This window comes from Eubalaena glacialis, chromosome 7 (assembly GCF_028564815.1).
Source record: "Eubalaena glacialis isolate mEubGla1 chromosome 7, mEubGla1.1.hap2.+ XY, whole genome shotgun sequence".
NCBI classification, from domain to species: domain Eukaryota; kingdom Metazoa; phylum Chordata; class Mammalia; order Artiodactyla; family Balaenidae; genus Eubalaena; species Eubalaena glacialis.
In genome coordinates this window covers 91335574-91358214 of record NC_083722.1, presented here as the reverse complement: position 1 = coordinate 91358214, position 22641 = coordinate 91335574, and the positions used below count along the sequence as shown (strand labels likewise).

Sequence of the window (22641 nt, the reverse complement as noted above, 5' to 3'; positions counted from 1 at the left end):
ACTGCATCATGAATCCGTCCACCCTTGGACACATCTTGTTGGCTCCCTTTCTTTGGAGAACACTGACTAATACAGTGTTAACACATGAGCTGCTCAAGCGTGTATAATCAGTGATTTCTGTGCATCGCCCACACTGGATCCCTGTCTTCTGCCATCATTCCTTCAGCAGTTTTAAGTGCCTGTTTCTGAGAACCCATCTCCTGTGCCAGGAACAAAGATTACAAAGAAACGAGGCACATCCTTATTCAAAGATTATTGTCACATGTCAACAGTACACACATTTCTAGAAAGACTGTCTAAATGGAGCCACACAAACATTGTTATCAAGTAGAAAAGATGTTTATGTGGGAAACTGAGCCATATCTTGTGACTTGCTGAGGTAGAGATACTATTTTGGCTGTACTTGGTGAAATATTAGCTACCATAGCTACTACATTTTCTGCTGTGAGAGCATAGACACTGCCTGGGTTTGAATCTCTTTCTATTTTCTAGTTGTGTTAACTTGGGCAAATAAATTTCTGGACATTTTATTAATGTAAAATAGGAATAAAAATAGTGCCTGTATTGTAGCAGTTTAAAAGATTACATAGAATATTTGTAGAAAGTTTAGAAGAGTGCCTGCAACCTACCATATTTTATCAAATCTAAGATGCTGTCAATTGTGAAATATATTGCTGTTTTGTGTATTTCAAAGAAAGAAAAGCAATGCCAATTATAATGGTAAGATGCTATCAGTTGTGACACATCCTGACATGTTAAAATATGTATCTTAAAATCAATGAAGTACCATAGTTGGTGCTATATAAATGAATAAAATTCTAGACCAGGCAAGCTGATTATTCAGAGACAAGATCGAATAGAAAAAAAAAAAACTATTTGCATTTGTGGATGGTTATCTAAATAGCAACAAAATTCTAAGCAAACTATAATATTAATGAATGTTCACATCACTTCTTGACTATTCTAGGACGTTACTAAAGCATATTTCTTTTATTTTCTTAATGAGGTTTAGAGCTGCTTTCATTATAGACTCTCTAGGGCCATTAAAAATCTAATTAAGGCATGATGGCTGTTATAGACTGAGTGTTTGTGCCCCCCCCCCCGCCCACCAAATTCATATGTTGAAGCTCTAACCCCCAAATGTGACTGTATCTGGAAAGAGCGTCTGTGAGGAGGTGATAGAGGTTAAATGAGGTCATAAGGTGGGCCCTAATTTAACAGGGCTGGTGTCCTTAGGAAAAAAAGGAGGAGACACCAGAGCTCGTGCTCTCTCTCTCTCTGCCATGTGAGGACATGGTAAGAAGGAGGCTGTTTAAAGCCAGGAAAAGAGCTCTCACCAGGAATTGAATTGGCCAGCACATTGATCTTGGATTTCTGGCTTCCAGAACTCTGAGAAATCAATGTCTGTTGTTGAAGCCACCCAGTCTGTGGTAGTTTGTTGTGGCAGCTGAGCAAACTGAGACAATGGCCAACAGGGAGGGTGGTCACTGAGAGAAGACTGAGGATGAATTCATCCCGGCCACCCCTCTTCCCCCTCCGTGGCTACTCATTACCTCTCCAGGACTGTTTGACCTGAAGTGCTTATTTGCAATTGGAAACTACAGAAAGGATCTCCCCATGAACTCTTCCCAATCCTCACTTTTCTGCTTACTTGGTGCTAAAGTCCCATGCTACTTTACTGACATTGTAATTACTCTTTATTTTTTACTTATTTACAATTGTACACAACTACCTATGGGAAATCAACACTCTTCTTTCGAACATTTAATTAGGTTTATAGTTGTAATTACTCCTTTCATATTCATGTTTTCCTCTGTAGTGGATTGAAAACTTTCTCTCATGCTGGCGATTTGACTCTCTGGGTACTGGTTCCGCTTTTATGTATTTTACAAATGAAACTTTGCCTTAGTGTTTGTTCTCACCATTAATTGGATTTTGCTTCCACCATTTAAGATAGTATGACAGGGAAGGGCCAGAAAAAATTCACCATGATATAGAGGTTACTTTGTAGAAGGTCTATCTTTATGGATTAAAAATCTGAAATACAGAATTTTAAAAAGGAGCTTTGTTATTCGAAGCACATACACCAAACAACAGAAACCAAGCAAAGCATTAACCTGTGGGAATCCTTGGGGAAACCTGTTTTAACGAGTAGATGAGATTTCTTGTAATTCACAGAACAATTTATACGTAAATGGTGTATCTGAAAATCATGAGGGTGCTCGAGGGTGCCTGAAGCTTGCCTTTCATTAATAATTTCTAAACATTGCCTCTACAATCTTGTTTCCATTTTTTTTTTTTTATCAGAGCACAGGTAAGTCTTTCCATCTTGGTATAACCAGAGTTGGCGTATTAGTTATCCATTGCTGTGTAACAAATTAGCCCCCATCTTAGATGCGTGAAACAATCAACAAACAGTTGGCTCTTGAACAACATAGGTTTGAACTGTGCAGGTCCACTCTACTCTGATTTTCTTCAATAAATATGTACTATAGTACCATACGACCTGTGGTTGGCTGAATCCATGGATGCATAACTACAAGTAAGGAGGGCCAACCATAAGTTATACTCAGGTTTTCGACTGGGTGTGTGGGGTCAGCGCTTTTAACTCCTGCATCATTCACAGGTCAACTATATATTATTTTACACAGTTTTTGAGCAGCAGGAATCTGGGAATGGCTGGTGGTCCAGACTCAGGGTTGTTAGATTGCAGTTGAGCTGTTGGCTGGGATTGTAGTCTTTGAAGCCTTGACTAGGGCTGTAGGATCCACTTCCAAACTCACTCATGGCAGCACACTGCATGATTTCCTCCAGAGTGACTGATGAGCAAGCAAGGGACTGCACCACTGTCTTTTATAACCTGACTGTGGAAGTGATAAACCATCACTTCTGATGTATGCTACTGGCACTGGCACACAGACCAATGCTTGTGCAGCGTAGGAGGGAATATACCTAGAAGCTCACTTACAGGGTTGTTGGCAGGGGACTTCAGTTCCTTGCCACAAGGGCCCCTTTATAGGGCCACTTATCCCATGGTTTCCTTTGAGTGAGTGATCCAAAAGGCACAGAAAGGGTGACCACCTAATTTTGGAAGTGACATATCATCATTTCCTCTGCACGCTATTGGTCATAAAGACCAACCCTGGTACCATGTGGGAAGGGACTGCACAAACGTGTGGACAGTAGGAGGCAGGGAGCATTAGGGACCATCTTAGATGGTGGCTGCCACAGCTGACATGACCTTGAACAAAACGACAGACTCATGGAGTGGAATCATTCCCTCAGGTCCAGCCATGAGAATGGGTCCACTTAATGTTAAGCTAAGTTCTCTCTTGGTTTTACAATCTCCTGATAATTTTCCAATAAATTCTCTTTGGCTTAAGTGAGCTTAGATCACTTTCCATTGTTAAAAGACTCGTAACTGATAAAATGAACTCCAATGTAAATTAAACGTAAACCATTTTCTGTTTGTTACAGGACTATGGAAGTCAGTTTTATCATTGTTGGTGATGGGAGATAGAAATATAGAATTGTGGACAGAGCAGTGAGAACCTGTGGTGCTAGGATGGAATTGGAGATGCCAGTGTGGACTTATGCTGTGGACTTATGCTGTATACACACACACACACACACACACACACACACACACACACACACACACACTTCCTAGGTCTATCTGCACTTTCAGTCCCAAATCACTCCCTGGTAGCAATGAATAAACCTTTGTGCCAAGGTCCTGGTTTCTAAATCTGAAGCCCCACTAAAAACAATCAGGGCTGCTTGGAGAAAAATGATGAGGGCAGGGAAAATCTGGCACATCTTTTGAGCCAGAAAGTTAGTTAAGATCTCAAAGAATAATGGGGATATGTCAAAATGACACAGCTGCCAGTATGAAGCGGCTCCTCCTGTCTAGATCTGAGATAATTTGAATATTAATATAGAATCAGTTTTGCAACCATAATATTAACAATTGGTTCTGGTGGAAGTCATCAATGGATGCTAAAAATAGTGGGTCAGAGTTTGAAGAGTGGGGTGTTTACATAGTTTGAATATATTTCCCCTTAAAATGCTTATTAATTACAAAGGGCAAAATAGTACCTTTAGAAATGGAGAAATCTGGCAGCCACCACCTTAAGCATGTGATTAAAAGTAACAGCACCAAAAACTGGATAAATGACATTATGTGCCTCCTGATATGATGCACTGAGAAGAACATAGTGTCACTTCTGGGGTAATCTGCTAAAAGTGCATTACCTGATTCTAATCAGGAGGAGACATCAGACAAATCCAAACTGAGGAACATTCTACAAAATAACTGACATGTATTCTTTAAAAATGTCAAGGTCAAGAAAGATAAAGGCTGAGGAATAGTTTCTGATTAAAGAAGGCTAAAGAAATGTGAACTAAGTATAATGTAGGCTTCTGCATTGGATCCTGAGCAGGGGGGGAAATGGCTCTAAAGGACATTTTTGGGACAAGTGGAAAAATTTGACTGTAGATTGTCAGTTATATAATAGCATTGTATTAATGTTAAATGTCCTGAATTCGTTAACTATGTCAGAGAAAGTCTTTATTCTTGGGAAATACACAGTATTTAGGGGTGAAGGAGTGTCATGTCTGCAACTTACTCTCAAATGGCTGAGAAAAATATATGAAAGGGAGTGAATGATAAAGCAAATGGGGTCACATGTTAACAATTAGGGAATCTAGGTAAAAAGTCTTATATCGGTTTGCTATTGTTGCTGTGACAAATTACCATAAATTTAGCGGCTTGTTTCTGTAGGTGAGAAGTCTGGCACAGTTTGGCTGGTTTCTCTGGGTTAAAATCAAGGTATCCACAGGAGAGCATTCCTTTATGGGGACCCTGGGGAAGAATCTGCTTCCAAGCACATCCGGGTTTTTGGCAGAATTCAGTCCCTTGTGGTTGTAGGACTGAAGTCTCCATTTCCTTGACTCTTGGCCCCTCCATTTTCAAGCCAGCAGTGGTGCTTTGAGTCCTCCTCATGGTTTAAATCTGAATTCGCCTTCTGTTTCATCTCTCTGCTTTGAAGGGCTCATCACCTTAGCTCTACAGGGATAATCCAGGATAATCTCCCTCTCTTAAACTTAACCAATTAATAATCTTAATTACATCTGCAAAATCTCTTTTGCCATGTAAGTAACATAACATAGCCCTTGGTGTGATACCAGGGGCTAAAGGTCCTGGAAGCCAAATTTCTGTCTACCTCAGTTTTATAGGAGTTTTTTGCACTATTCTTGCCACCTTTATGTAAGTTTAAATTTACATCAAAACAAACAAACAAAAAGGATTCATAAACATAGTATACATGGAATTGGGAAATGTAGTCATGACATCATTCACGGCCTTGGTACTTTCATTTCTTCCTAACAGCACTGGGTCTGTTTTGCTCCCCTGTTATCCACCAGGTCACCACCAAATCAAGCAAGGGACCTGTGAGGTGGTCGCAGTGCACAGGTGCTGTAACAAGAACCGCATAGAGGAGCGATCACAAACGGTCAAGTGTTCTTGCTTCCCAGGACAGGTTGCTGGCACAACTCGGGCTCAGCCTTCTTGTGTCGAAGGTAAGACCTTTCTGGTCAGTTTCACTAATGTTGCAAAAGGACCTAACACTAAAGAACCCCCTTCCTTTGTTGTCTTTGCAACGCAAAGAAAACTAGGGCTGCACCTACGTCAACTATGTCAGTGTCATTTAAAAAATGAACATAAATATAACCCCACAAATTTCTTAATGAGTAGGGTATTAATGATGTCTCCCAAGAGGTACCAATGAGGAGTTCTGTTACTGGACAATCAGGAAGATATGCTTTGATTTCTGCTTGCCCAACTCTCTGTCCAAATATCACCCACTGGAGCAGTTTCTTCCCTAGACATGCTCTTCTGCCTCCTCTAAAACTCTATTCAGAAAGTCAGCAACCTGGTTTTCTCACCTCGTGTTTGATGTTATAGACTAATATTCTCATCATTTCTAGTTTACTATTTATACAACATCTTTGGAGCAAGTTCCCTGAGAATAGTTTGGGATATCATTCATTTGTTGTTTCCCTATCCCCTAGCAGAATACGGTGCCAGTGGTTTAGAAAAAAAATGAATCAATGTTGATGGTTGTAGGTGGAGGCCTGGGATTGATTCCTTTTGATGCCCCCTGGCTCCTTCCAGCAGACACCTTGTTAGAAACAAGTATCAGTGCCCAGGGGGACAGATGCATGAGGTTAAGTCTTGTAGCAGTTTCTCTACAGTGGTGTGAAACCTCCTTGAAAATGAACACTTCCTGTCTTATCTGATGCATTTCTAAAGGTCAGCAGTTAAAACACACACACATTCTTATCTCTAGAATCATACAGTCGACAATAATTAACCACATCCCACCTGCCCTACCAAACAGACACACATTTATAGACTGTATGGTGTACATGTATTGTATACATACCAGTGCTATGTATCAGCATGATCTCAGCCACCTGTCAAACTGGAAAGTGAACGTGGAAAATTTCCCATCTAGAATTCCTCACCAGAAACCCTGGGGGCCAAATGTGTTGCTGAATTCAGATTCTGTCAGATTTAGTTAAGGCAACATAGTGCATATGCCTATCTATTACCTAACAGACCTAATGTCTTCTGCAGTTGCACCCCATAATCACAGATATTAATATTTATACAGTAAAATATATGAATATTCATGCCGGATGGGATAAGGCAAGATGAAGAAGCTCATGTTAATTCAAGTCAGGTATTGCTGCCATTCTAAAGAAATTCTTGCCATTTTCAGAGCTTTTTGGATTTGGGGCTTAAAGATAAAGGATTGTAGGCCTATAAAAAAAAGGTAAGGATCTTTAACATTAAAAAAAAATTGCTAAGTTTGTCTCCCCAGCTGGGACAGTTTAGTGTATATATTTGCTCCATTACTGAATCCAGATCATACTCATTTTGTCTCCTTGCTCTCTCTCAAATCAGTCCACTCTTCTCTACCCCACTGTCACCTCCACAGTCTAAGGGCCTAATTACGTTCTGCTGAGCTTACTACTCTTCGTCTTCCAATTTTCACGCTGTAGCCAGAATGATCCTTCTACAGAAACAGAACTCATTACGTCACTCCCATATTTAAAACCACACTTCAGTGACTTTCCACTGTCTTTAAAATGAAATCCAAATTCCTTACCATGGCTTGGCTGATGAAGCCCTGCGTAATCTCGTTCTGTCTTACTTTTTTCTTTGAACTACTGTACCCCAGGCAAACTGGAGTCTTTTCTGTTCCCTTTCATCTCTGCACTTCACCTTTCTATATCCATTGCCTGAATCGCTGCCTTCATCCCCCCAACACACATCTGTCCACTTAATGCCTAGTCTCCTTTCAAGTCTTCTATATGTTCTTGTATCTCCCCATACTTCCAGTTCATGATGTGCATCTTGTTTTGTTGTAAAAACTTGTCGAATGTATGCTTCCCATTAGTCTGCAAGTTGCTTGAGGATGGGAACTGGGTCTCTTATTTACATCTCCCCGCAGTGGCTGGCGCATGATGAGTTTTAGCACAGGAGAGAATGAGTTCATCTTCACTAATCACAGATTCATTTCGAAAGGTAACAACAATGGTTGCTTGCCTCTGTAGATTTTATTTAATTTTTAATTAACAGTTGTAAAGACTTTTAATGTTTTTATTGAAGTATAGTTGACATACGATATTATGGTAGTTTTAGGTGTACAACATAGTGGTTTGACATTGATAAACATTACATACTGATCACCAGGATAAGTCAACCATCTGTTGCCATACAAAATTATTACAATATTATTGACTATATTCCCTGTGCTGTATATTACATCCCCATGGCTTATTTTATAACTGGAAGTTTGTACCTCTTAATTCTCTTCACCTATTTTGTCCAACCTCCCACACTTCTCCCCTCTGGAGACCACCAGTTTTTTTTCTGCATCTGTGAGTCTGTTTCTGTTTGGTTTTGTTTGTTGTTCTTTTTTTTTCTTTCTTTTTTTTTAGATTCCACATATAAGTGAAATAATATGTTATTTGTCTTTCTTTGTCTGACTTATTTCACTTAGCATAATACCCTCTAGATACATTCACATTGTTGCAAATGACAGAATTTTATTCTTTTTTATGGCTGGGTAATAGTCCATTGTATATATATACACCACATCTTCTTTATCCATTCATCTGTTGATGGGCAGTTAGATTATTTCCATACATTGGCTATTGTAAATAATGCTGCAGTGAACATAGAGGCGCATATTTCTTTTCCAGTTAGTGTTTTTGTATTCTGTGGGTAGATAGCCAGAAGTGGGGTAGCTGCTGGATCATATGGTAGTTCTATTCTTAGTATTTTGAGGAATCTCCATCCTGTTTTCCATAGTGGCTGCACCAATTTAAATTCCCAACAACAGTGTATGAGGGTTCGCTTATCCCACACATGACTGTTTTCTTAATTTTTCTTAGTTTGTTATTAGTCTATGGAAATACAATAGATTTATGTATATTGATTTTTGTATCCTGCAACTTTACTGAATCCACTTATCAGTTTTAATAGTTTTTTGGTGGAGCCTTTAAGGTTTTTTTAATATTATACTATCATGTCATCTGCAAACAGTGACAGTTTTGCTTCTTTTTTTCTAATTTGGATAACTTTTATTTCTTTTTCTTGTCTGATTGTTGTGGCTAGGACTTCCCACACTGTGTTGAGTAAAAGTCATGATAGTAGGGATCCTTGTCTTGTTCCTGATCTTAGAGGAAAAGCTTTCAGCATTTCACCATTGAGTGTGATGTTAACTGTGGGTTTATTGTATATGGCCTTTATTATGTTGAGGTACATTCCCTCTATACTCACTTTGTTGAGAGGTTTTAATCATAACTGGATGTTGAATTTTGTCAAGTGCTTTTTCTTTATCTATTGAGATGACTGTATGATCTTCTCATTTATTTTGTAAATGTGGTGCATCACATTGATTGATTTGCAGATATTGAACCATCCTTGAATTCCTGGAATAAATCCCACTTGATCATGGCATATGGTCTTTTTAATGTACTCTTGAATTAGGTTTGCTAATATTTTGTTGAGGTTTTTTGCTTCTATCTTCATCAGGGATGTTGGCCAGTAATTGTCTTTCTTTTTTCTTTTTTTGGTGAAGAGTCTTTGTCTATAGTTTTAGTATAAGGATAATGCGTTTGGAAGCATTCCTTCCTCTTTAACTTTTTGGAATAATTTGAAAAGGATAAGTATTAACTCTTCTTTAAATGTTTTATAGAATTCATCTCTGAAGACATCTGTCCTGGACTTTGTTGTGAGGGGTTTTTTTGTTTTGTTTTCTGGAGTATAGTTGCTTTACACTGCTGTGTCAGTTTCTGCTGTACAGCAAAGTGAATCAGCAATATGTATACACATATCACCTCATTTGTGGATTTCCTTCCCATTTAGGTCACCACAGAGCACGAAGAAGAGTTCCCTGTGCTATATAGTAGGTTCTCATTAGTTATCTATTTTATACTTGGTATTGATAGTGTATATATGTCAATCCCAATCTCCCAATTCATCCCAACCCCCACTTCCCCCTTGGTATCCTGTTGTGAGTTTTTGGATTACTGATTCAATTTCAATACTAGTAATCGATTTGTTCACATTTTCTACTTCTTCCTGATTGTCTTAGAAGAATGTATGTTTCTAGGAGTTTATCTATTTCTTTGAGGTTGTTCAGTTTGTTGGTATATAATTATTTCTACTAACCTCTTATGATTCTTTGTATTTCTGTGGTGTTGGTTGTAACTTCTCTTTCATTTCTGATTTTATTTATTTGGGCCCTTTCTTTTTTTTGCTTTATGAGTCTGGCTAAACGTTAATCAATTTTGTTTATATTTTCAAAGAACCAGCTCTTAGTTTCATTGATCTTGTCTATTTTCTTTTTAGTCTCTATTTCATTTATTTCTGCTCTAATATTTATTTTTTCCTTCCTTCTGCTGACTTTGGGCTTTGTTTGTTCCTCTTCTTCTAATTCCTTTGGATGGTAAGTTAGGTTGTTTGAGATTTTTCTTGTTTCTTGAGGTAGGCCTGTATCACTAGATTTCCCTCTTAGAACTACATTCGCTGCATCCTATAGATTCTGGAAAATTGTATTTTATTTTTATTTGTTTCGAGATATTTTCTGATTTCCTCTTTGATTTCTTCATTGACGAATTGTTTTTTTGGTAACATGTTGTTTAGTCTCCACGCGTTTGTGTTTTTTCCAGGTTTCTTTTTGTAATTTGCTTTCTTGTTTCATACCTCTGTGGGTGGTTGAAAGTGCTTGATTTCAGTTGTCTTAAATTTATTGAGACTTGTGTTATGGCATAATGTGATCTATCCTGGAGAATGTTCCTTGTGCTCTTGAAATGTATGTGTTTTTTCTGCTTTTATAGGAAACTGTTTATTTTATTTTGGAGTACAGTTGATTAACAGTGTTGTGTTAGTTTCAGGTGTATAGCAAAGTGATTCAGTTATACACATACATGTTTCTACTCTTTTTCAAATTCTTTTCCCATCTAGCTTATTACAGAGTACGGAGCAGAGTTCCCTGCTGCTATACAGTAGGTCCTTGTTGGTTATCTATTTTTTTTTTTAATTTATTTTATTTTTATTTTTGGTTGTGTTGGGTCTTCGTTTCTGTGCGAGGGCTTTCTCTAGTTGCGGCAAGCGGGGGCCACTCTTCATCGCGGTGCGCGGGCCTCTATCGCGGCCTCTCTTGTTGCGGAGCACAGGCTCCAGACGCGCAGGCTCAGTAGTTGTGGCTCATGGGCGTAGTTGCTCCGCGGCATGTGGGATCTTCCCAGGCCAGGGCTCGAACCTGTGTCCCCTGCATTAGCAGGCAGATTCTCAACCACTGCGCCACCAGGGAAGCCCGGTTATCTATTTTAAATATAGAGGTGTGTACATGTCAAGCCTAAACTCCCAATCTATCCCTCCCCCCACCCTTCCCCCCAGTAACTGTAACTTCGTTCTCTAATTCTGTGATTGTTTCTGTTTTGTAAATAAGTTCATTTGTATCCGTTTTCTTAGATTCCATATATAAGCGATATTATATGATATTTGTCTTTCTCTTTCTGACTTACTTCACTTAATATGATAATCTCCAGGTCCATCCATGTTGCTGCAAATGGCATTATTTCATTCTTTTTAATGGCTGAGTAATATTCCATTGTCTATATGTACCACATCTTCTTTATCCATTCATCTGTTGATGGACATTTAGGTTTGCTTCCATGTCTTGGCTACTGTAAACAGTGCTGCAATGAACACTGGGTGCTGTATCCTTTTGAACCATGGTTTTCTCTGGATATATGCCCAGGAGTGGGAGAGCCGGAACATATGGTAGCTCTATTTTTCCGTTTGTAAGGAACCTCAATATGGTTTTCCATAGTGGCTGTACCAATTTACATTCCCACCAACAGTGTAGGAGGGTTCCCTTTTCTCCACCCCCTCTACAGCATTTATTGTTAGCAGATTTTTTGATGATGGCCATTCTGACTGGTGTGAGGTGATATCTCATAATGTTGATTTGCATTTCTCTAGTAATTAGTGATGTTGAGCATCTTTTCATGTGCCTCTTAGCCTTCTGTATGTCTTCTTTGGAGAAATGTCTATTTAGGTCTTCTGCCCATTTTTTGATTAGGTTGTTTGTTTTTTGATACTGAGTCACATGAGCTGTTTGTAAATTTTGGAGACTAATCCCTTGTTGGTCGAATCATTTGCAAATATTTTCTCCCATTCTGTGGGTTCTCTTTTCATTTTGTTTATGGTTTCCTTTGCTGTGCAAACGCTTTTGAGTTTCATTAGGTCCCATTTGTTTATTTTTTGTTTTTATTTCCATTACTCTGGGAGACGGATCGAAAAAGATATTGCTGTGGTCTGTGTCAAAGAGGGTTCTACCTATGTTTTCCTCTAAGAGTTTTATAGTATCTGGTCTTACATTTAGGTCTTTAATCCATCTTGAGTTTACTTTTTTTGTGTGCTTTTTTTTTGGTGGACTGTATCTATTAAGGTCATCTGATCTAATGTGTCACTTAAGGCCAATGTTTCATTATTGGTTTTCTGTCTGGATGATCTGTCCATTGATGTAAGTGGGGTGTTCAAGCCCTCCTATTATACCTGTCAAGTTCTACCTTTATATCTGTTAATATTTACTTTATGTGTTTAGGTGCTCCTCTGTTGGGTGCATAGATATTTACGAGCATTATACCTTGTTGGATTGATCCCTTTATCATTAGGTAATGTCCTTCTTTGTCTCTGTTTACAGTTTTTGTTTTAGAGTCTATTCTAAGTATTGCTACATCTGCTGTTGATTCCCTTTAGTGTATTTTTCATTTAAGTTACTGTATTTTTTTTTTAATCAGAGTATAGTTGATTGACAATGTTGTATTAGTTTCAGGTGTACAGCAAAGTGAATCAGTTATACATATACATACATCCACTCTTTTTTAGATTCTTTTCCCATACAGGCCATTACGGAGTATTGAGTAGAAGTTACTGTATTCTTTAGTTCTGATTTTTTTTTGAAGTTCTATCCCTTTTTTGAAGTTCTCACTGAGTTCATTCATTCTTCTCCTTTGCTCAGTGAGTGTCTTTATGACTATTACTTTAAACTCTTTAGCTGGTAAATCGGTTACCTCCATTTCATTTAGTTCTTTTTCTGTGTTTTTTCCTGTTTATTTCCATTTGGAAGGTGTTTTTGTCTCCTCATTTTGGCTAACTACACATATGAGGCATGTCAGCTATGTCTCCCAGTCTTGAAAGAGTGGCCTTGTGTACAAGGTGCCCTGTGGGGCCCAGTGGCACAGTCACCCTTGGTCACCAGAGCCAGGTGCTCCAGAGGTATCACCGGTGTGGGCTGTATGCACCCTCCTTTTATGGTTGAGTCTTGATTGCTACAGACACACTGGTTGGTGGACAGGGCTGACCCCCAGGCTGGCTGGTTGCATGGGTTGGCCAGGACTGTTATGGGGCACGTTGATGTGTAGAACTCTTCTCTGGCACAACTGGCTGTGAGGCCTGATCATGACTCTTGTGGGACTGCTGGTGTGTGGAGCTCTCCTAATGGGAGCTGCTTTAGAGGGACACCAGTGCCAGCCAAGCTGCTGGGTGGGGTAGGGGGCAAGAACCATTTTGCAGGGGCACTGGTAACGGCTGAGGTGGCCCAGCAGGTAGGGCAGGAGCTACTTTGGAGGGACTGATCACAGCGGGGTAGGGTCTTAGGGGAATGCCGGGGTGGGGCACACAGTGTTAGCTAGGTAGATGGAGAGTTACGGAAATGGTGCACATCAGTGCTGGGCAAGCTAGGTAAAAGGAGAGTTAAAAAAAAAAAAAAAAAAGGGTTCCTGCCAGCACTTCCGTCCCTGGAGAAAGTTCCACCGGATCCCTGCCCCTCTGGCATGTGTCCTAAATTTAGTCGATGAATTTCCTTCTTGTGTCACACAGGCACTTTGCAAGCTGGTGCCTCCGTACTGGGACTTGGAGCAAGTGAGTTTGTGTGTGAATCCTTCAAGAGTGGAGTCTCAGTTTTCTCCATTCCTATAGCTCTCCTAGACGTAAGCTCCACTAGTTGTCAAGGCCAGATGTTCTAAGGGCTCATCTTCCTGGTGCAGGACCCCCGGGCTGGGGCAGTTGATGTGGGGCTCGGACCCTTTGCTCCTCGGCAGGGAGCTTCATGGTTGTGATATCCCTCCTGCTTGTGGGTCCCCGCACCAGGGGTGTGGGTTCTGACTAGACCACATCTCTGCCCTTCGTACCTGTTTGGATGTGGCCTTTATAGCCTCAGTTGTAGAAAATATGTTCTCCTAGTCTCTAGGTCATGCTCAGAAATAGTTGTTCTATAGGTATTTGTAGTTTTGGTGTGTCCATGGGAGGAGGTGAGCTCAGGATCTTCCTAGTCTGCCATTTTATCCAGAACCAACATCGCCTCTGTATATTTTAAACTTCTACAGGAGCTCAAGAATCATAACAAACTGTATTTATATTGTCTAGTTTAGAATATTTGGATATAAAAATCTTAGATATCTAAATAATGTTTTACAATACTCAAAGCACTTTTATTGATGCCTGGAAAGTACAGATAGGGTAATAGTTCCTATTAGCATCTGTCTCTTAGTAAAGGAAGTACTAATACCTTATCATAAACTAGCTTGTTTTAAATTTTGTATATGGGAAAAATCCCTTTTGGCCTCTACCCTATGGGTACCCTATGGGTTTGGTCAATATATTTTCTATCTACTTGTGTATTTAAGACAAGTCTGTAGAAAATGTGGTAGATTTCAGTATGAATGTGTTTTACACAAACGGCTATCACTCTGGATATTTCTTAATCCAATGTGCATTATTCCTATTAGTATTAGGTTATGGACCTCTTTGTGGGCTAGTACCTATTGACCTGTTTTTTTAATTGCTCCACAGCATCCATTATATTGGACAGGTTATAATTTATTTAGCTGTTCTTCTACTGAAAGACATTTTGGTTGTGTCTCTGGCAAAGGAAACACGCTCACAGGGTCCATGATTGCCCTAGTGTAGAGGATCAGTAAGTGATGGAGACCAATTATTTGGTGTCGGGGCAGAGTCTGTACAGTAGAATTTCTGTGGTGATGCAAATGTTCTTTCTGTATATCTCCCTATCTATATGGCATGATGTATATGTGTCCAGTATGATTGGTTGCCGCTAAGCTCAAGGTGGCCCTTGAGCATTTGAGATGTGGCTAGTGTAAATTTACATGGGAACTTGTGACTAGAAGCTTCTATATGGGGCAGTGCAGGAGAAGCTTTATGTAAATCTGTAACTTTAGTGCAACATTTGGTGGCCAGAGCATACCAAAACCCTGAAAGATGGGATTGTAATTGTGTCTTCATATTTGTGTTCCCTGCACTAGCATTGCTTGGCAAATAGTCGGTGCTCAGTCAATGTTTATTGGCTCAAAGTCACGGAGGAGGTGTAGGAAGTTGTAGTTTAGGCTCTAGTTAGGATGTATGTTTGTTTTCATATCTCCCTGATCATCTGTTCTTTATCTGAATATGTTTTGATTAGGGCTTTTTAGCTTTACCTGCTTAATCTTTATCCCATAATAATTATGCAGTATCATGCTGCTAATTGGCATGTAGGAAGACCTAGTCTCTGCTGATATGTTCCTTTTATCTTATTTGTCACTAAGAATAGAGAGGATCTAAAATACAAAATTTACTTGAATTTACATTTAGATTAAAACCAAGGCAAGAAGACATTGGTGGGGGCACTTATTAATGTTGGTGTAGATACTGGACTATCTTTATGCATTTTTGTTAATCCACACCACAGATACTTATCTGGTGTTTTTTGTTGCTTTTCCATAAAATCATAGCTTTTACTAATAGCTTTTTCCCCTCCCATCAGGCTTTTTTGTAATAATTAACTTATGAAATCCCCCTGAATTATTGAAATGTGTCTGTAATACACATTTGGGAGAAGGGATGGGGAATTATTTGATTAAAGCTATGATTACTTGGATCCTAAAACAGAAACTATTTAGCTGTTAAGCATTCTTGCTTTTGACTCGTCTACTGGCATAGACAAGGCTGTTTTGTGGTAGGAACCGTATTCTACACATTTATCAAGAGATAATGCTGAATCGTTTTAGGATAAAATGAGATAAATGTGTAGTACAATGAAACTTAATTTATTTTGTCAAAGTGAATGCTTTCGAAACATCGGTTTTAAAAAAACTTAAGACGAAAGCCTAGGAATGGAAGACAGTTACTTTTTAAAGCTATTTTTTTTTTCCTTTCATTGATGCCCAAATATCTTTTCTGAGATGTCAGATTTCACTTATTTAAGGACAAGAGTTACTGTGTGTATTGCAGACATCTTTCATGGCTTTATGGATTGTGCGGTGAGATGCAGGGTCTGTCTTTAAGTTGTGAGTTCACAAGGTTTTGTTACCAGTTATGTTCTCTGTGCCACCTGACAGACGAAGCAGTTTTCTGAGTTCTTGTCAGTGTTGGTCAGGTAAACGACAATGAAGTATCCTTTACAGAAAGTACTTTGGAAGTTGGAAGGACATGCCCCTTGCGTACGTTTGTTCATTTATCAAGTTTTAATTTAGTGCATTTGTGCCTGGCATGTCCTAGATGCTGGAGGGTAGCATAATAATTAGACTCAGGTCCTTCTTTCAAGGAGCCCAGAGTTTACTCGGAAAGATTGGTAATTAAACTCTAGTAAATGAAGGGCTCATGGAGAAAGCAGACGAGGGGTCAGCGGTGGTGCCCATGAGAAGCCATCGGTCTGACTTTACCAGGTAGGAAGGAGCTAGGGAGGGCAGGCGCGTAGAGCACCTGAGAATGAAGGGGACAACCTTGGGAAGCGGAATCAGCTCGTCTGGCTCAGAAATGGTAGAAGACAAAGCTGGAGATGTAAACAGAGCCTGTGATATTAAAGGCCTTAGAGCAAATCAAATTTTAGGACTTACTGCGTGCCTTCTGGGAATTTGTATTCAAGGAGAATGGATGAAGCAGACTCTGCCGATAAGAAAGGGTATGAAGTGCTAGGAACAAAGTGCATATAAAATACCCTGAGGTTTCTGAGCAGGAAAAATGCGATCTCTGAATCTGACAGGTCACATAGACTGTCAGCATAGTGAGCCCAGGATTAGCCAGGATTTGTGTGTGTGAAAGAGAGATACAAAGGTTAGACTTGTGGAATCGCCCACAGTGGAGGGAGGACGGAAGCCATGGAATAGAGGTGGCATGATGATATTTACCATGAATTAGTATTACTTTCACCAGCCAAAGCTTTGATGAGGTCTGATGATCTAGCATAGCCTCTCATGTTGGGCCGAGTACATCTAAATCATCACCATAGATAACCACAGATCAATGTTTCTCAGCCGGGGGTGATTTTTCTCCCTGCACCCCGGGGGACATTTGACCATGTCTGGTGACACTTCTGGTTGTTATGCTGGGGGAGAGGGTGCTACTGGCATCTAGCAGGTAGAGGCCAGGGATGCTGCTGAATATCCATGGTGAATGCACAGGATAGACACCCCCAATAAAGAATGATCTGGTCCCAAACGTAGGTCAAGAGACCCTGCCTTAGCGGTCTCTGCCAAATGTGCATGTGTTTGTGTGAGAGGGCATTTAGCTGGGAAGACAAACCTGGATCACAGAAGAGCAGTCTGTATGTCCTCATCCCCAGCCTCCCGCCGTACTCTGTGCAGATGACAATACTGTGTCATTTGTGAAATGTGGGAACAAGGAAAAGGTTCCTTAAAAAAGTCATAGTCTTCTCACTACTGCTTTTATGCATGTTACCTGGGTCAGGTTGGAATGGCTTCTTTTCTTTGAATAACCAGAAATATAAATTGGCAGGGCTTTCCACCTACCTACCTATCTTAAAAGTTAATAAAAAATGGCTTAATTTTTAAAGAACACAGTGAGTGTCTTGAAATAACAGTGGTGAGAGCAAAATAGCTAAAGATACAGTACGTTAAAACCTCAGAACCTATGCTTGTGACTGTTCCCATTTTCTAGATGATATATATTCCCAGAAGATGTGTTCTTAATCTCTCTGTCTGTAGTTTCAGGGTAAAAATACACTTTTCTTTAGAAAAGCCTTAACGCTGTGTAAATACAACCACACTAAATCCACAAAGGAGATGCCTGCTGTTGAGAAGTGAGCCTGTTGGTCTTATTCGAAGGCGGGCTTATCTGAATAGCTATATAAATACATATTGTGTTTTATTTAATAGAGTGGTATTTATTTGGGACAAGGGCTAGAAACAAAAAACCTCCATCTATTTCATACAACAGAGAGTAAAGAAAATGCACCAGGAGCACAATAGCTACTTAGTCACCTTACATTTTCACCTAAAAAACAACATTATAGAAAGTACTAGTTGCCTGTCTTTTTTTAAGTTCGTTTCTGCATAAAGCTAGAAATTCGTTAGAGCTCGGCAGCTTGGAGATAGACAGATAGGGATATTTTGTATTTTCCTAAGGCAGGGGGCTTTTTAAAGAATTTCATTTTAAAAATAGAAGTGACAAGACACTTTCTCATGTAAAGTATATTATGGTATTTGGCACCAGGAAAAAAAACATGTATGCCTCCTACAAACTTATTTTCCTGTGGAGGCAAGACTCAGTTAAGTGGGCAGATGTTCTCAAGAGTTATTTTAATAGAATCCTACTTCTGAGTCTTTTGTCTCAGCTCATAGCCCTACCCCGTATGCACTCAAAGCTGAAACTTCCGGGCTGTTTAATCACCTTAGTCATTGTCGGGTCAAACCCTCTGTTGGTTTTCAGCTTAGCCGGGAGTTCCTTAGTCAATCCTTAACTCATAAAGGAATTTGAAACTTGTATTTTGGCTACTGGGATGCCTCTTATCATGTCTCTCTTTTCTGAAAGAATATTTGCGATTAAGTCTTTCATGAAGAAACTTTACCTGGATAAAGTGTCTACTTATAGGGCTCCTCACTCAATGTATTCTATCAAATATGAACATGAAGTCTTTTTTACAAATAGAAATATTTGAAATTCCAGGGCAGCCTGCTATTTTAAGGAGTCTGTTGTGAATCTGTCTTTATCGCTCTGTATTTCCCAACGAAATGAAAGGACAGTGGTAAATAGTTTCCAAAGGGCTTGATTGTGTATGCTTCCTTCTTGTATTTATTTAAATAAATTATTACACTTAAATCCTTAAACAAAATACTAGGCAATGCTGTAGTTGAGAATTGGCATATTTTTCTGTGATGAAAGCGTGAATCCATCATTTTCCCCACCTCAAGCTCCTTTTCTAGATTTGGCATCAGGATTATTTCAGATTCCCCTGAGTCCAGTGAGGAGGTACTAGCGTTTCTCTGCTGTGAAGCTGAGATAATATCTAATTCAATCTATTTCCTCTACGGAGAGTTTATTCCCAGATTTCTCCCCTCACTCACACCTCAGTTGGTCTTCCCTGTCAGGCACCTGTTTGTTCTAAATTCTTTCATCGTCCCTGCCAGACTCACCCTTCCAGGGACATAGGTTTTCCTGGCTTGTTGCACTACCTTGCTCAGAAACTTTCCATGGCTTCCCACTGCTTAGAGAATCAAGTCCTAAATTGTCCTTGACAGTCCCTCAAGTTTGTTTCCCAGACCACCTTTCTCAGCTGAACGCCCACTGTTTCCCTGCTGACCCCTCACTTGAGCCACGTGGGTCTCCTGGCTTCCAGGTGGCCGTTCACTGCCCCTCCTGCCTTCACCTGGACAGATCACTAGCCATCTGTCAAAGCTTCTTTTGAATCATCCATGTAGCTCTGATACCTGTCAAGAGTACATACCTTTCCACTGCTGAGTGGAAGAAAGTTTGTCTAAGGAACAGTTTTAAAGACTTTTTAAAAAGTATCTCAGCTTCACTTTCAACTCTGTGCAAATATAACTAAGCTCTGTCAACGTTTATATAACTTTTCCAGTCCTGAAGATGGCATTTTAAATTGAGGGCTGGGAACCACCTCTTGTTTATCTTTATATCTACTTGGGGCCAAACTAAGGTACTCAGAAAATAATGAATGACTGGTCGGCCCTATGAAGATGGTCAGTTTTGTGTAGCACTTATTAATCTAAACTATTACTGCAAATTGTGGTATACGTAGAAAGACTGATGGATACAGAGTCTCGATTCAAGTATTACTCACTTTGTGGGAAGCTCTGGTTTTTGTATCTGGAACCCTCCACCTCCCCTTCTTGCTTCTGAAGGTTCTTGGGACCATCACAAGGGAATACAGTATATAAAAGTGCTTTGAAAATGACACAGCTCCATACAATTTGAAGGTGAAACCGTTGTGATGTCGGGGGCTGAAAAGAATGTAACTTTGTCAGACATGGCCCCAGTGTGTCCGTCCACTCAAGTGCAGTGTCAGTCTCTGACAAAATAAATAACCCATTTAGCTACGTGCCTTTCTCAGTGTTGGCACTTCCTGATTTAAATAGCACTTGGTTATTCTAGATCACAAATCTGCCTGACTCATGTACTATTGGTTTGGATGAGACTCACTGGATACATAGCTCAGTATTTGGCCAGAATCTGGAACGGTGGCTGCATGTGGAGAAAACACAGTATCTGGTTACTTCGGCCAATAATGGAACAATCCTATGCCCTCATCCTGCCACATCGCATTTGCCTGACAGGAGAAGAGTTTGGAATGCACCGGCTTCCTCCGTTACCTACTTTTGTCATTGCCTCTAGTAGAGATCTCTGCTGTGAGGGAGTGGGTACATACTAAGTGTTGGCAGCAGCGTTAGATTGCCTCTGTTCAAATGCTGCTTGGCTACTTGGAAAAAGGGTGACTCTGGGCAACTCACTTAATACCACCAGACCTCAGTTTTCTCCTGTCTGTAAAACGCAGAAAAAAAATAACCACTTTGAACCTCAGAGTTGTAGTGAATTTGAAATTAGCAAATGCAGGCAGGACATTTGGCGATGTGTCCTGCACTCAAGAAAAAGTAGCTCTTAGGATTTACAGTCATACCTCATTTCATTGTACTTCAGATACTGCGTTTTTACAAACTGATGGTTTGAGGCGGTGGTCTATCAGTGCCATATTTCCAACCGCCTTTGCTTACTTTGTGTATTTGTGTCACATTTTGGTAGTTCTTGCAGTATTTCAAACCCTCCACTGGCAAAAAGAATATGACTCGCTAAATGCTCAGGTGATGGTTAGCAATTTTGAGCAATAAAATATTTTTTAATTACAGTAGGTACACCGAGGTTTTTTTTTTTTAGATATAAGGCTACTGCACCTTTAATAGACTACAGTGTAGTGTAAACCCAACTTTTCTAGGCACTGGGAAGTCATAAAATTGGTGTCACTTACTTTATGGTGGTGGTCTGGATTTCTCCAAGGTGGGCCTGTGGATGGCTGCTTTTTCTTGAACTTTAGTTTCAGACTTCTGAGGCAGTGGTAAAATCCATTGGGGTATAATTTTTTTTTTTTTTAGTCAACGTGTTACTGTTTTGACCCCAAAAAAAGAAAAAAGGAAAAAAACAAGGCTAAACTACCTCCACCCCCAATCCACACATACTATCCCCAGCTTTGGAGCTTTGTCCGATACCAGCCTGCAGGGTGGGTTCACCTTTAAAAATCAATCAATCACAATCTTTTTTGTCCTTTGAAATCTATGGGAATAACCATCAAGGTGATGGTTTTTTCTTAACTTCTCTTCATCTGCCTGCAAACCCAGAGATCTGGGGTGCTAGTTTCTGATTCAGAGGCTTAAAACATCAATCATTTTATTGGCAGACTGCTGTGGGGATGGTGAGATGAAGAGGAAAGGGAATTCACAGGGAAGCTAACTGACTAGTCGAGAATGTAGGCATGTGAGGGGGTGGCCCGCCCCTCCCATCTTAACTTGCGTCTAGTAGTTGACTCAAGTGGTTACCCACCTTGCTGGAATGGCGTGGAGAGATGAGGCACCCTGTGTGCTGAAAATGTTGACTGTTCTTAGTCTCTGCTGTTGAAAACAAAAGAGTATCAAACACAACTGCAGTATCCGCGTCCACCATTATAACCTGCAACCAGAGACGGAGACCACGATAATAGTGAACATTTTCTGACAACATAGTGACTGGTCCAAAGTCAGCCAAGACTTTCACACGGATTGGCTTTATCCTCTTGCCATCTTCTGGCAAGGTTCTGTTTTTATTCCCATCGTACAGATGAAGAAACTGAAGCTGAGGGTAAAAAAGCTAGTCCAAGGTCCTTCAAAAGTAGCACAGCCAAATTCAAACCCGGGCAGGCGTACTGCACAGTGTGAGATCTCACTAACTACATCATAATCGGTTAGCCAGCTGCATAAAAAGAAACAGTTTTTTTTCTGTATAATATATGGCTGATTGGATTCTTTACTTACAAGATTTCACCATAAGCAATCTTGGAAGCCAGTGTACTCATCAATGTTGAGCTTTATGTTATCTGTATTTGGAGGAAGAAACAATGTCCCAAATATTATTTGGCTTTGTCTTCCAGCTTCCATTGTGATTCAGAAATGGTGGTGTCACATGAATCCTTGTTTGGAAGGAGAGGATTGCAAAGTGCTGCCAGATCACTCAGGTTGGTCCTGTAGCAGTGGCAATAAAGTCAAAACTACAAAGGCAAGTACAGACAAAACCCAACTGTAATTTACAACCTCAGTATATCATTACCTGCGGGGTCTCCCCCCCTTCATTTCATCCTGCCATCAAGAGGACAGCCTTCTTTTATGTTGATAAACCTGCTTGGGCAGGGCCCCTCTATGACCTTGGCCCTTTGAAAAGCCCATTTCTCAGCATCACCCTTAGCTTCAGATTTTCTAGAGCAGTGATTTGATGGGGAAACACATTATTTTAGGCAGGGCTACTGAATTCAGTTCAGCTCCTTCACGGGCCGATTTCAAGTAAAGGTTTCAGAGTTGACAGTCCTGTGTATCAAAGCAGTATGGCAGGAATCCACCTCCAGATGATTCACTCAAACAGAAAGACCTACTGCCTAAGAGGAGATTTAATGGTTGAAGACTCTAATTCAAGCCTTCTGAGTCAATAGTTTCCTCCCCAAATCTTCCTCTTTCTGGCTTTGAAAGACTCCATTTTCCACCCGGTTCTTGAGCCAGAAATTTAAC

At 40.0% G+C, this 22641-nt stretch overlaps 1 protein-coding gene across 1 annotated transcript in view; it reads left to right on the top strand.

Moving 5' to 3' along the window:
- Nucleotides 1-22165, top strand: part of TAFA4 (TAFA chemokine like family member 4) — a 125272-nt gene extending 103107 nt beyond the window's left edge. Inside the window, exons 3-4 of the mRNA XM_061197482.1 lie at nt 5428-5583; nt 22014-22165. Of these exons, the coding sequence (XP_061053465.1) occupies nt 5428-5583; nt 22014-22165 (308 nt within the window). The remainder of the gene's footprint in view (nt 1-5427; nt 5584-22013) is intronic.
- Nucleotides 22166-22641: the final 476 nt, after the last annotated feature.